The sequence below is a fragment of the Cryptomeria japonica genome, chromosome 3 (genome assembly GCF_030272615.1).
Source record: "Cryptomeria japonica chromosome 3, Sugi_1.0, whole genome shotgun sequence".
Taxonomy (NCBI): domain Eukaryota; kingdom Viridiplantae; phylum Streptophyta; class Pinopsida; order Cupressales; family Cupressaceae; genus Cryptomeria; species Cryptomeria japonica.
The window spans coordinates 321,622,171-321,635,467 of NC_081407.1; the positions used below are offsets into that span (position 1 = coordinate 321,622,171).

A 13,297-nucleotide genomic window follows, 5' to 3' on the forward strand; every position below is an offset into this window, starting at 1 on the left:
AATGCATAAGCAGTGAGTGTAGAACGATTCAAAGTTAAGCTCATATCAATCCAGTTGACCCTACAAGGCACACTTGCAATCAACAAGAAGCTAGTGGTATGGACTAAACAGATTCCACATAAATACGCTCAACAACTTCTCCCATTCAATCTAATCAACATAAAAAGAAATTGAGAAGTAGAGCCATGAGGCTTGTTGAAATAACAAATTTCACCATATCTTCAATGAAAGAGTATCTCATTTACAAGTCATACCAACAATTCTTCCTTCTCCTAATCGACTTCTATTCTAATTGCTATTTTATTCTATTATTCTATTCTACTCACTATTACCTAACTATTCACCAACTATTAACCTTTACAAATGAAGAGCTTGAGCTTTTATAGAGATCTCAATACAATGAATGGCCAGGATTTTACAATGTAAACCCTAATTAGGGTTTGTTACAATAAACTCAATTTGGCCAATGAGAAAATTACATTCAGTAAGTGTGGACCAATAGATATTAGGGGTAGATGCCTCGGAATTTGTGCCACCACTGGTGAGTCAAGTACATTACATCCAGACGTGCTGATGTGGACCTCTTATTAGTGGCAGTAATGACTGGGACGATTATTAGGATTCCACCTCAACTCATTTTTTGAAGGCTTCATAGATCATCATCGTGAAGAGATTTCTTGATACTCAACATTACAAGCTTGCTCGAAGTAGTGGTGATGGGATATATTGAGGTAACTGAGTCCTTCCTTCATCCTCACTTGCTTGCCTTGGAGTGATTGTATAACTTCTCTTTCGCACTCCTTTGATCTCTTCATGTCTCCATGGTGCGGTGAACATTGAAATTCCTCTTGGGCGTGAAGTTTCTCCTCTTGCACAGTGATGTAGGTCTTACAATCTTTTCGCTTTGCAATCACCATCCTCTTCCATCTGCAAAACAAAACAAACATGATATCAAATACATAATATATAACTTTGATTTTTCTTCTTAGCTTGATATATCCCTTGATTTTATGTGTTTCACAGATTTGATAAGAAAATCTAGAGGAATTCGCCTTCACGAAGGAGCACTTTGAAGTTGATTTTCACTCGTAAAAAGGGGGTCCTTAAAGTTTACTCCACCCTTGATGATCATTAAGTTGCCCTCGTCTTTGAAGTCACTCACTTCACCAAGATCATGAAGTTGTTAATATAGATCAAATCATAAGGTTTAACATGAAATCTGCTCATGAAGCTTGATTCATGAAGTTGATATTCGCTCATGAAGCTTTTGAAGATGAAGATCACTCCAAATTGTCAACTTGTGAAATTCGCTTCAACAGCTTAACTCATGAGGTGTATTTTGAATGAAGATCGCTCCATTTCATTGACTCATGAAGTTCACCTTGCATAGACTTCGCTCCTCCTGCTTGATTCATGAACTTCGCTCCATTCCTTCAACTTGTGAAGTATGAACTTCTCTCTTATCACTCAACTCATGAAGTAGATACTTCGCTCCAAAGGCTCAAATCATGAAGTGGTAAACTTCGCTCCTCTTGTGGAATCATAAAGTTCATTTGGCACTATGTTTACTCAAGGTGATCATCCTTCATCTCTCCCTCAACTTCGCTTATGCTTGTGCTTGTTTATTGAGGAATTTTGCTCCTACAACTAAAATCATGAAGCTCACTCCAAAAGCTTCAAACCTCCAGTTCAACTTTGCTCCAATAGATGGAAGTCATGAAGTTCACTTGAAGCTTGCAACCGCTGAAGTAGGTTCGCTCCTAAGGGTAAACTCATGAAGTTCGCTCTATAGCATAAACTCATGAAGTTTAGAAATTCATTCAAAATGGTGTGCATTTGAAAAATTCTTTCAATCGCCTTACTTGCTAGGTTTGCTGATCTTTCCAAACATGAACTTTGCTCCAAAAGTCTCCAACATGAAGTTCGCTCCAAAGGGCTCCAACATGAAGTTCAACTTCACTCCAAAACAGCAGTTCATGAAGTTAGGAACTTCGCTCATAAACTCAAACTCATGAAGTTGTCAGCTTCACTCCTCTCTTACAATGCCCGTAGTTATCAACTTCGCTCCTAAACTCAAATTCATGAAGTAGAAAACTTCGCTCCATAATGATGACTCGTTAAGTTGGAAGTCCGCTCTCCCCTTGGTCAAGTCATGAAGTTTAGGATTTCGCTCCAAAGGTCTAACTTATGAAGTTTGGTCCTGAGTGTTTGATCTTGAGGTGAGCGCCTCTTGATTTCCTCTCCTTCCATTTTCCACATGAGGAATCCCGCTTCAAGTCTCTCAAGCATGAAGTTCGCCCCTAAAGTCCAACTTATGAAGTTGATCAACTTCGCTCTACAATGCTCCAACATGAAGTTCGCTCCGCTTGGTCAAGTCATGAAGTTTGTTTTGATCTCCTTGTAAAATTAGCCTCAAATGTGTCACTCCTAAAGTTCACTCCACCTCCTTAACTCATTGAGTTCAAAATTCGCTCCAAAACTCCTAAGCATGTTCGCTTCACAATGACAACTCATGAAGTTCACGACAAGATGCTAACTCACGAAGTTGTGAAAAATTCGCTCCAAGAGGTGGAAACATGAAGTTCGCTCTTGAGGCTCAACTCATGAAGTTGTCAAGTTATTTGCTCCAGCATGAAGTGAGTGCTCACATATTTCTCCATTCTTCCGTCTCCTTCATGAAGAAGTTCGCTCCAAGTCCCTGGGTCATGAAGTTGATTCGTGAGTGCTTGAGCATGAAGTAAGTTGCTCTTTGTTTCACTTAGGAAGCCTTGAAGGTGAAATTCACCCTAGTCTCCTCCATCATGAAGTTCGCTCCAAATCCTTGAAACATGAAGTTTGCTTCAAACTATGAGGTCGTGAGGTTTAAACCTAGAGAAGACGTAGAGATGAGGCGGATTACATTCAAATGCTCAAACTCATTCTTTCACCAATTGTCAAGCAGAAGACTCAAGATACATTCACTTGTCAATCATGAAGTGGGCAATTTCAATGAACTTCTTAACTAGACTCTCAATCATCTGTCATGGAATACAAACCTTATAAACTCACTCACTTACTTGCATTTCTCATAAGCCTATTTACCTGACTCCTGGCCATTTGAGCACCTATACCTCTATGATGCAAAGGCTAATAGAAAAGACTCGACACAAACAAGAAGGCAGGAAAAAAAAATGGGGCGATGTGTGAGTACCTCACAACATTGCCCAATGCAATCAAACCGGGCCTCCCATAATATTGTAATTTGTTTGTTTGCAAAGTGACTTTTCTTTGAGATTTACTTAAACCCTTGTAACTTTCTTTGAGCAGGATAGGTATTGTACTATTCTAACCATCACTCAAACTAACTTTGTTCTCTTACTAAAGTACATTAGCTACATTTCATGGGATATTCCATTGTAGGGAAAAATAAAACAAATTCACAAGGATTAGCAATCAACTAAACGAGAAAAGCATTGGTGCATTTTGAACAGATAAGAGTCTTTGACCATTATATTATTAATTTGTAAACTTTACTTTTATGTAAGAAAGTACATTATTGTTATGTAAAATACCTTCAATAGGCCTACACTTGTTACCTATTATTTTAGGTACAATAATACATAATATGTGTAGGCATTTTACATAAAGTTAAGCATAGTATTACTTTTATGTAAACAGTGCTGCGTAATCCAGAACTGCATGTATGCCTAGAACTGACATTTCCACATATACAATAATATACATGATTATATTTTCATAGTGCTAATATAAATGATACAAAATAGTTGACAAATCCTATCATAATTTGGATTTTAGATGTACCAAGCCACCGGTCTAATAATGTACAGATATTAGCTCTATGCTGCAAATCAGGCAGATTAAACATTCAAACTTCATATTCCTTTATAAGCAGCACTGCTGAGATCTCTGGCATAATTCCCTTCTGAGAAAAGTTTGGAAGTTCAAACATTAATTGCGAACACTTCAATAAATTGTATTAATGAAACCTCTGTCTTACATAATCTATATAATCAAAATCAATGTCATTCACATGAGCCTGCAGAAAAAAAGGAATACAGTTGAAAGACTTTGAGCCCGCTTGAAAACAAAAAATTATATGCAAAAGAATGATGTCTAGTTTTTCCACATGCAACATAAAATTTGAAATAGACTTAACAAACTATTTGTAATCTGACAATTTCCAGACATAAAAATCCCTGATATGGAAATATATTTTCAAACCTATAAACATTTACATAACTAGTTTAGATAAAAATAAACACAAAAATCCGGACATGGAAAAACAGTGATAACAACAAAAAAAAATTGTTTCTCCAATGCGAAATTTGATTTCAGATTATTTAATCATCATATATATTCAATTTGTCTAGCTAAATGTAGGAAATCTATTAGCAAAAATATGCCAAATGTCCTATTATGCGCTCCCTAACATTGAAACAGTGTAGACAAAAACATACCAAAATTATGCCCCATAGGCCCCAAATTATGTGACTTGCAAGAACATAAATCATAGCATCTTCCAGAAGCTGTTCAACTTCTGAGTTACTCAGTTCTTCACCTAACTGGCAGTAAAACAAATAGTTAGCAACTTTGTATAAGAAAACTAGTGTATCCTCCCTTGCTGGTGAGGAATAGTTTGAGTGCATGTGCTCACGTTAATATACAGCTAAGCCAATTGTGTTCATGTGAGAATGGGATTTAAAATAGCATTGTTTAATAGGTAAACAATTCTGAATAACATTCGTAATTATATAAACTACCTCATAAGCACAAAAATGCACAACTAAACAGCAATTTAATGCAGTAGATCTCATGTTTGAAAGCTAAGACCACCATCCATAAGAAGTTTTGAAATTCTGACAAGTAAAATTTGATTCACATTCTTGGAACAAAACCTTAATGCAACTAGAAAACATACGTACCCCACATATGACATAATAATAATACTACTATAACAAAATGCCACTACAAAAGAAAAAAGGGGCAGATGGCTCACCATATGAGCTTAAATATGCCCTCACAAATCTTTTTCACTCTTCAAAATCTGTTGAAGTTCAAAACGTGCCATCATTGAAACTAAGTAATTTACATTAACACGCACCTTTCTTAAACCAATGGCCTATTCAGTATGTCATCGGAATATGTTTAAATTTAAAATGAATTTAATGTTTGAGAAAATACCCAGGTACTTGCTATATTCCAGTAAATGAGGAGTGTCAGTATGATAATTTGCAGCCATCTCACATAAATGGTTAGCTAAGTCAAAAGCCACTGGATTATAGCTTGCATATTCATAATCCTGCATTAAATTGAACACATAATATAGAAACCTTCAAAACACCAATAAAATGTGGGAGCAGTTTTAGATATCTTAGCTACTAACTCCATGTCCCCCCATGTCTCCATGCTGCTGCTTAAATGTAAAATCTGCTTAAAATTAAGCAATTGGAGTGTCCACATGAAAATTTTCAATTAAGGGTAAAGGATAAATTAGAATCTTTTCCTATTTTCGTGTAGCAGCCACTGCTTAAAACTTAGAAATAAGCTTTGAAAAAAAAGGGGCTGAAAATAAGCAGCAACTGCTTATTGAGAAAAATAACAAGTGGCTCCACAATTTTCTTTCCCTCTTTTATGTTTCCATTTCTTTCTTTAAAATTTATGTGAAAATTTATTATTATTAAAGATTATATTAAAAATATAATTTAAAATAACTGCTTGTTTTAATAAGCAGCAAAATTTAACTTTCATGGGGCCACCAGCTCCACAAATTGCTGCTAAAAAATTTGAGCAGCGGCTGCTCGCCAAAATAAGCTAAGCAGCCGCATGGGGACCTACCCTAATTGCAAAACTCTGCAATAATTGTTTAACACTATACTCGCAAATAACATGCAACTCAATCACTTATACTTCACCTGTTGTCCTGCTCTAAATTGTAAAAATGTTGTAGCTTTCTCTCTGACAAGAGTGAGAGTAACTATTGGTTCCATTTCCAATTCACAGATGTTAGGGACCACTGCACAACATTCAGACTATAGCTACTAATCATTCACGATGTACCCCACCTACATGTATATAAATTATCTGATAATCTCAGTCTTGACTGAATATTTGAAAGTCAAATCATGAGTAGCACCGTTAAAGACACTATCCTCTCGAATTACATTGACCATACTGCTAATCGTTCAGTTTTTCCCTATTCTTAACTGAAAAAGTTTGTTGCTTTCTAGAACATCAGTCAATAAACATTCCTTTTGAATCCATTGCCTAACATTTAGACCATATGAATATTTGTAATCTACAAATAATTACAGATCACCTACATGCATGTAAAAGAATCATAATAGACAATACATCTTATCTAACAAATGACAATGTGACACCCCCTCTTCCACCTTTTTAACATGCACAATGGAAGCTAACTAATAAGTCAAAAGTTGTTATGCATTTTCAGGTGTAGAATACTCACAATTATAGTCAAAGATTTGTCTTGTTGATCAATCATTATGTTTCCCTACTGTAAGTCATTGTGGCAAAACCCAATTCGTTGATCCTCCCTTGATATAAACTTCCCCAGATTATTTAACCCCTATTCCATGCTATCAGTTTGGAATTTAACTGCCCTGTTGGGCCCAAATCTGTTGCTGTCCTTAGATAGTCCCTGATTTGAAAAAAAAAATAAAAAATTGACACGACTGATTTCCCCATTGCAAAATTGCAGAAAGAAAAATTCACACAACACAATTTGATCACAACAGAGGAACAAACCTGAGCCGATTCCAGAAGGCACCACTGATTTTCCCATTGCGGAACTACAGTAAGAAAAATTCACACGACACAATTTGATAACAACACAGGAAAAAACCTGAGGCACTTCTAGAGTATTAAAAATGCCTCTAGACCACAATGGCCATTCAATTGCAATGTTTCACATGAGACACAATTTGCACAAACTTTTGTTTTCATTAAAAAAAGAAAATACATTTTAATATGATTTGGGCTATAATACCAAAAAGCACCTCTTCTTTTAACATTTGACAAAACAATCATCAACATTATAATTTTCTAGCTACTTTTGAAAACATGATACCCACTCAATACATTTTAATATGATTTAGGCTATAATACCAAAAAACACTTCTTCTTTTAACATTTGACAAAACAATCATCAACATTATAGTTTTCTAGCTACCTTTGAAAACATGATACCCACTCAATACAGTAAATGCATAAAAAAGGCCTTGAGACGACAATCCCCATTCAACTACAATGTTTTACATGGGAGTCCAATATGCACAAACTTTAATTTTCATTTCCAATATGCGCAAACTTTAATTTTCATTTTGAAAATAAAATACATATTTAGTATGACTGAGCTTTGGTGCTGTGAAAAAAACCTTTTCTTTTAATATTTGATAAATATATTCATTAGCATTGTAATTCTCTAACTACCCTTTGAAAACTTGATGCCCACTTAATATAACAGATACATAAAAAATACCTTGAAACCATAATCACCATTCAACTGCAATGTTTCACATGGGATTGCAACCAACACAAGCCTTTGTTTTCATTCAAAAAATGAAGTACATGTTTAATGGTTTGGGCTCTAATATCAAAAAACACCTCTTCTTTTACCATTTGACAAAAAAAAAATCAGCATAGTTATAATTTTGCAACTACCCTTGAAAACATGATACCCACTGAATACAATAGATACATAAACTAATATACTTATATTTAAAAAATATACGTAAAATATGCGGAGAGATATCTTATAATAGAAAAGAATCATCTGTAAAATAAATTCTTATAAAATACTAAACACCAAGAATACAAATCTATTAAAGTTCTCCATACAAAAAATAGTGAATCTAGTGAGAACAAGTGACAAGTGTTCTATTTTATTTGGATCACAATTGCCATTCAATTACAATGTTTCACATGAAACTGCTATTTGCTGAAACTTTTGATTTCATTAACAAAAATACAATTCATGTTCAATATGACTTGGGCTCTGTAATTTTGAAAATATCTTTTGAAAAAATGATGCCCACTGGAAAAATGTCTTGAGACCCGAATCACCATTCTATTACAATGTTTTACATAAGACTCCAATAGTTTAACGTGATTTGAGCTTTGATATCATTTAAAGAAATATACAACAATGAAAGTGAAATGATGCACAATACAAATTGTATAAACCTTAAATAATTTCATTATTTTCTAAGAATACAAAATTGAATATATAAAATCAAGAATATAACTTAAATCTACAATTATTTATAAGCAAATAACTCATGTTCATTATCCTTCAATAACAATATGTCCATTTGAAGTACAAGAAGACGTCTCTACATAGTAACTTGAAATCCATGAAAAGTTAGCATCAGTAACTTCAAAGCCTCAAAACATTAATGGATAGATAAAATTTTGGTGCAGCTTATCAACTACCAAATTAACTCCAAGATCATGTAAGGCTAGAATCAAATTTAGTACAGCTTATCAAACTGCTACATAGCATTATAGCAGGGCATTTAAATTACAATCAAACAGTAACTAACTATATTAAAACTGCATGCACTTAATAACAGCACTTACGTGGTATTGTATGCCTTTATGTTCCTCATTTTCTGTTGTAAATGAACCAAACTAGAACGTAGAACTGTAATCCTCTGATGCGCATTCATCGGCTCTTCTTCTACTTGTACTGCGAAGCAAAGTGGACATACTTGGTCTCAGCGTATGGGATCCTTCCAAAGTCTCTATAATATTCTGCAACATCCTCGTCACTTCTCTCATAGTTGGGCGCTCGTCTACGGAATCTCTTGAACATGACAAACCAATATGGAGCAATGGAATCAGATATTTGGAGATATCATTTTCTTCCGCTTCATTATCATCTACCTCCTTTAACAGGGCAGCGTCAATTACATCTGACACTCTATCTGGAAATGCAGAATTTACCCACTTGTGTAGGTTTAGGTCTCCCGCGAACATTTCATTAGTTGGCCTCTTTCTTGTCAGCATTTCTAGTAACAAAATGCCAAAGCTATAAACATCTCCCTTGGTAGAAACTCTACCCACCAATCCATACTCTGCAATCAAGAAAAATTAACATCATTTCCATTGTATCCATCGCCCTATACAAATTTGAACATGTGGGCTTCTAGAAGGGGATCTCGAAATCTATTTGTTATCTCCCTTAGCCGTGATCTATGAAACTACCTTTGGTTGTTTATTTTAAACAGATCGAATACAAAATAAAGTTCATACTGTGGAATATTTGTTAAAGTGAGCATTGATCAGCATCAAATGTAGAAACAATGTAAAGTTCAGAAATCATGCCTGGTGGAATGTAGCCAATGGACCCCTTCAAAGACAATGTTGAAGTAAGAGAATCAGTGGAAGTCACCCCTGTTAACCTAGCAATACCAAAGTCTGTTACATGACCTGTCATGTCTTCATCCAAAAGGACATTGCTAGGTTTCAAATCACAGTGCACAACTTTGAATGAAGAATCATGATGAAGATATTCCATGGCAAGTGCCACATCTGTGGCTATGTGTAACCTTGTCTTCAACCCCAATTCACAAACTTCATCCTCCCCGTCCTCTCTCTCAGGGTACAAATTATTTTCCAGGCTTCCATTGGGCATAAATTCATAAACCAAACCTTTAAATTCGGGGTTTGAGCAGGAGGTTATGATTCTAACAAGATTCCGATGCCGAACCTTTTTGAGTACATTGCACTCCGCTTTGAAACTGCTATGGACTTGTTCAGCTTGCAAATTGAGAACCTTGACAGCAATGAATGTGCCATCAATAAGAATCCCTTTATATACTGATCCAAAACTACCTGTCCCCAACAGATTGGCATCATTGAATCCTCCAGTTGCTGCTGCAAGCTCTTCATATGAAATCTTTCTGTGGTCTAGTCTTTGGAGAAAGGCCTCTGTTGAGTTGAATCTGTGTCTACGCAAATGACGTGACCACAAGAAAACCAAGAGTAGGCAGAGTAGAATAAAAGCAATTACCACAAAAATTGGTAATAGAACCTTCTTCAAGAATGCAGAATGGCCTCTTTGTTTTGGACACGCAGGCAATGACAATAGCTCTGCTCCGCACAGGCCAGGATTTCCATCCAAGGATACAACAATATTCCCATGTCCAAAAGCTTCTTTAGGGACCTCCCCTGTAAGATAGTTGAAAGATAAATTCACATAATGAAGCACTTTTAGATTTTTGAGAGTTACTGGTATTGTACCAGACAGAGAGTTGGAAGAGAGATCCAGCTCCACAAGATTTTGCAGTTTTCCCATTGAAAGCGGAAGGGGACCTTCCATTGTATTTCCAGATAAATTCAATGATTCTAGTGCAGAACAACTTGCTATCGCTGCTGGAATCGGCCCACTCAAGTGATTGGAAGAGATGTCTATAGCGAGTACAAGTACTAATTTACTGATCTCTGCAGGCAAGGGGCCTTCTAATAAATTCCACGACAAATTCAGATAGAAATGCAGGTTAGAAAGACTGGCAACTTCTCGTGGTATCTTCCCCTTTAGCTTATTATGAGACAAGTCAAGAAGTTCTAAATTCTTGCAGTCCCCTAAGCTGGTAGGTATGTTTCCTGATAACCGATTATCATGAAGAGAAAGCCTTCGCAGCTGCTGGAGGTGACAAAGATACCTGCCTGGGATTTCCCCGGAGAGCATGTTGTTGCTCATATCCAAGAGGCCAAGATGTTTCAGCTGTCCGAAGTCAATGGGAATACTTCCTTCTAAACTGTTGCCATGCAAATACAATCTTTCCAAATTTTTTAATCTTTTCAATGATGGAATTCTGCCTTGGAAAAAGTTATTCTGGAAATCTATCAAGGCTATATTGGTAAGGTTGTTAATCTCAGGAGGTATGCGCCCTGTTATGCTGTTGTCCTTTAAATCTAGAGTAGACAATTTAGGTGAAAGCAGCCCTAAGGTATGGGGCAAAACACCACTAAATTTATTGTTCCCAAATGTTAGTATCTCTAAGAAAGAGCAATTACTGAGACTAATAAGAAAGGGTATGGTGGTATTGCTGCCGCTAACAAAAAAATTTGAGGACAAAGTCAATTTTTTCAGTAGAGACAATTTTCCAAGCAAGTCTGGCACAATCCCACTGAGCTTGTTCCCTGATAGAAGCAGCTGTTCAAGGTTGGAACAATTTCCTATTGAATTTGGTATTATTCCACTGAGCTGGTTTCCCCATAAGCCTAGGGCACTCAAATTAACGAGCTTACAATACTCCCCCGGAATGGCCCCTGTCAACTCATTTTCGGACAAACTTAATTCTTGGAGAACTGAGCAGTTGGATAAGGAAGAAGGCACTGGTCCACTCAGTTGATTTCCTTGAAGCTGAAGCTTTTTCATGTGGGCGAGTCGCCCCAATTCTTGTGGAATGAAACCAGTGAGCCTGTTTCCGGATATTGACAACTGCTCAAGGGTCGAGAGGTTGGACAACGAAACGGGAATGTTGCCTGCCAGTTCATTTTCGTCAAATAAAAAAGTTACCAGGTGGCCACTCCATTTCTCTGGGATAGCCCCACTGAGATTGTTTCCTGCAATATCCAGGTCAGTCAATGAAGAGATATTTGACAAAGCGTTGGGAATGGTGCCCGACAAACTGTTTAGATTAAGGTAAAGAATCTGTAGGTGGCTTAGCTGGCCCAGTTCTGTTGGAACTCTCCCTGTGAGTCTGTTTATAGAAACATCCAAGTCAGTCAGAGTAGATATGTTTGACAGGGAAGCAGGAATAGTGCCAGACAATTCATTTGCCCAAATCCAGAGCTGCTCTGATTGAGTTAACATACCCAATTCAACAGGAACGGAGCCTGTTAGATTGTTTCCCGGAAGAGAAAAGTGAATCAAGGATGAAAGGTTTCCTAAGGAAGAAGGAATGGATCCTGAGAGAAAGTTGCCGCCAAGGTAAAGGTACTGCAAACGAGAAAGGAATCCTACCTCTCGAGGGATGTTTCCTCCTAAATTGTTATTTGTAAAAGCCAGCATAGTCAGCTTGTTGCAATGGCCCAGAGTTGCTGGTATGCTTCCTTCCAATCTATTGCTATCCAAGTAAAGCTCCTTGAGGCGAAAAAGGCGTCCTAACTCAGACGGAATGGGACCTCTAAGAGCGTTCTGTGACAGATCTATGAAATGAAGAAAGGATAGGTTGCCAAGAAAAGGGGAAATTGATCCTTCTAAACTTATTCCTGAGAGACTTAGCCTAACCAGTCTTTGAGTATGAGGTCTGCATGAAATTCCAGTCCAGTTGCAGAATGGGATATCTGGAGCCCAACTGGCTAAAATATTGTTAGGGTCATAAGTTATGGCAGATTTAAACGCCGCGATTGCTTCTACTTGTCGCTCCTGCCCATCATAAGAAGCAGATATAGGCGGAGAATGGCATAAAACAAGCAAGAAGAACAGCAGAAAAAGAGGAAACACACAGAGATAAGACATTTTTTTCAAAGAAATCTGACTTCGTAAGCTGGGCAACCCTAGAAGCTTAGAGAACACACAAATAATGATTCTGCGCTGTACATCAACCTATATTAATTATTAACAGGTAGGAATAGATAATTCGGTAATAATTGGTAATCCATTAAATTAATCTAATGGATTAAGTTAATTATCTAGAAAAATAATGACGAAGATAGTAATCTATGTTGTGACAACTAATATAGAAAAGTAATTGTTCTCAATGTGTGGTCATGGTCTCAAGAATAGATTTGTTTTTTTTTTAATTACGTCACTGTGATCTTTGTTTTCTAAATTGATTTTTAAGGATGGAGAATATTTGGGAAAGGCGCCCCTCGACATGATGAAGTTTATGGTTCTACAAATGATGAGAGACATCAAGCTAGTATCGCAAGTGATCTATATGATATTTATATTTAGATGTAAAATTTGGTTCCTTTTAATAGTCCTAGTCAAGATACTCATATGAAATGCTTTGTAAAGGTTCTAGAATTCTGAATAATAATTAGATGTGATTAATGTATAAAAAAATATTTTAAATACTAAGACATAATAATTGTTACACAAATTTAGACCAAATCAATTATATCAATAATAGCTAGTAGAAAAACAAATGTAATCCTTTCGCTATCAAAGCTATCTCTAAAAAACCCAAGAAAGAATCTAAGGTCCTGTTAGTTGAGTCTGACGTGGAAGACGGGGTGACCCCTCGAAGGTCCAACAAATTCTGAGAAGGAGGAAAGTTATAAGGCTGAGGATGATATGGAGGCCACAGAGGGCTCAAAGTCT

The 13,297-nt window shown here is 36.4% G+C and overlaps 1 protein-coding gene across 9 annotated transcripts; it reads right to left on the reverse strand.

Moving 5' to 3' along the window:
- Nucleotides 1–3,615: 3,615 nt before the first annotated feature.
- LOC131036026 (putative leucine-rich repeat receptor-like serine/threonine-protein kinase At2g24130) lies at nt 3,616–12,554 on the reverse strand. 9 transcript variants are annotated; one of them, XM_059218290.1, is made up of 6 exons: nt 9,346–12,554; nt 8,599–9,095; nt 6,766–6,809; nt 6,467–6,658; nt 4,458–4,562; nt 3,616–3,922 (listed from the first exon to the last, which is right to left on the reverse strand). In XM_059218290.1, the coding sequence occupies exons 1-2, from the start codon at nt 12,488–12,490 to the stop codon at nt 8,650–8,652; spliced, it is 3,591 nt and encodes a 1,196-aa protein (XP_059074273.1). In that variant the 5' UTR covers nt 12,491–12,554; the 3' UTR covers nt 3,616–3,922; nt 4,458–4,562; nt 6,467–6,658; nt 6,766–6,809; nt 8,599–8,649. The 9 variants fall into 9 exon arrangements, with proteins under 9 accessions (XP_059074273.1, XP_059074272.1, XP_059074267.1 ...); XM_059218289.1 differs by having other exon boundaries at nt 3,616–4,036; XM_059218284.1 differs by having other exon boundaries at nt 4,997–6,658.
- Nucleotides 12,555–13,297: the final 743 nt, after the last annotated feature.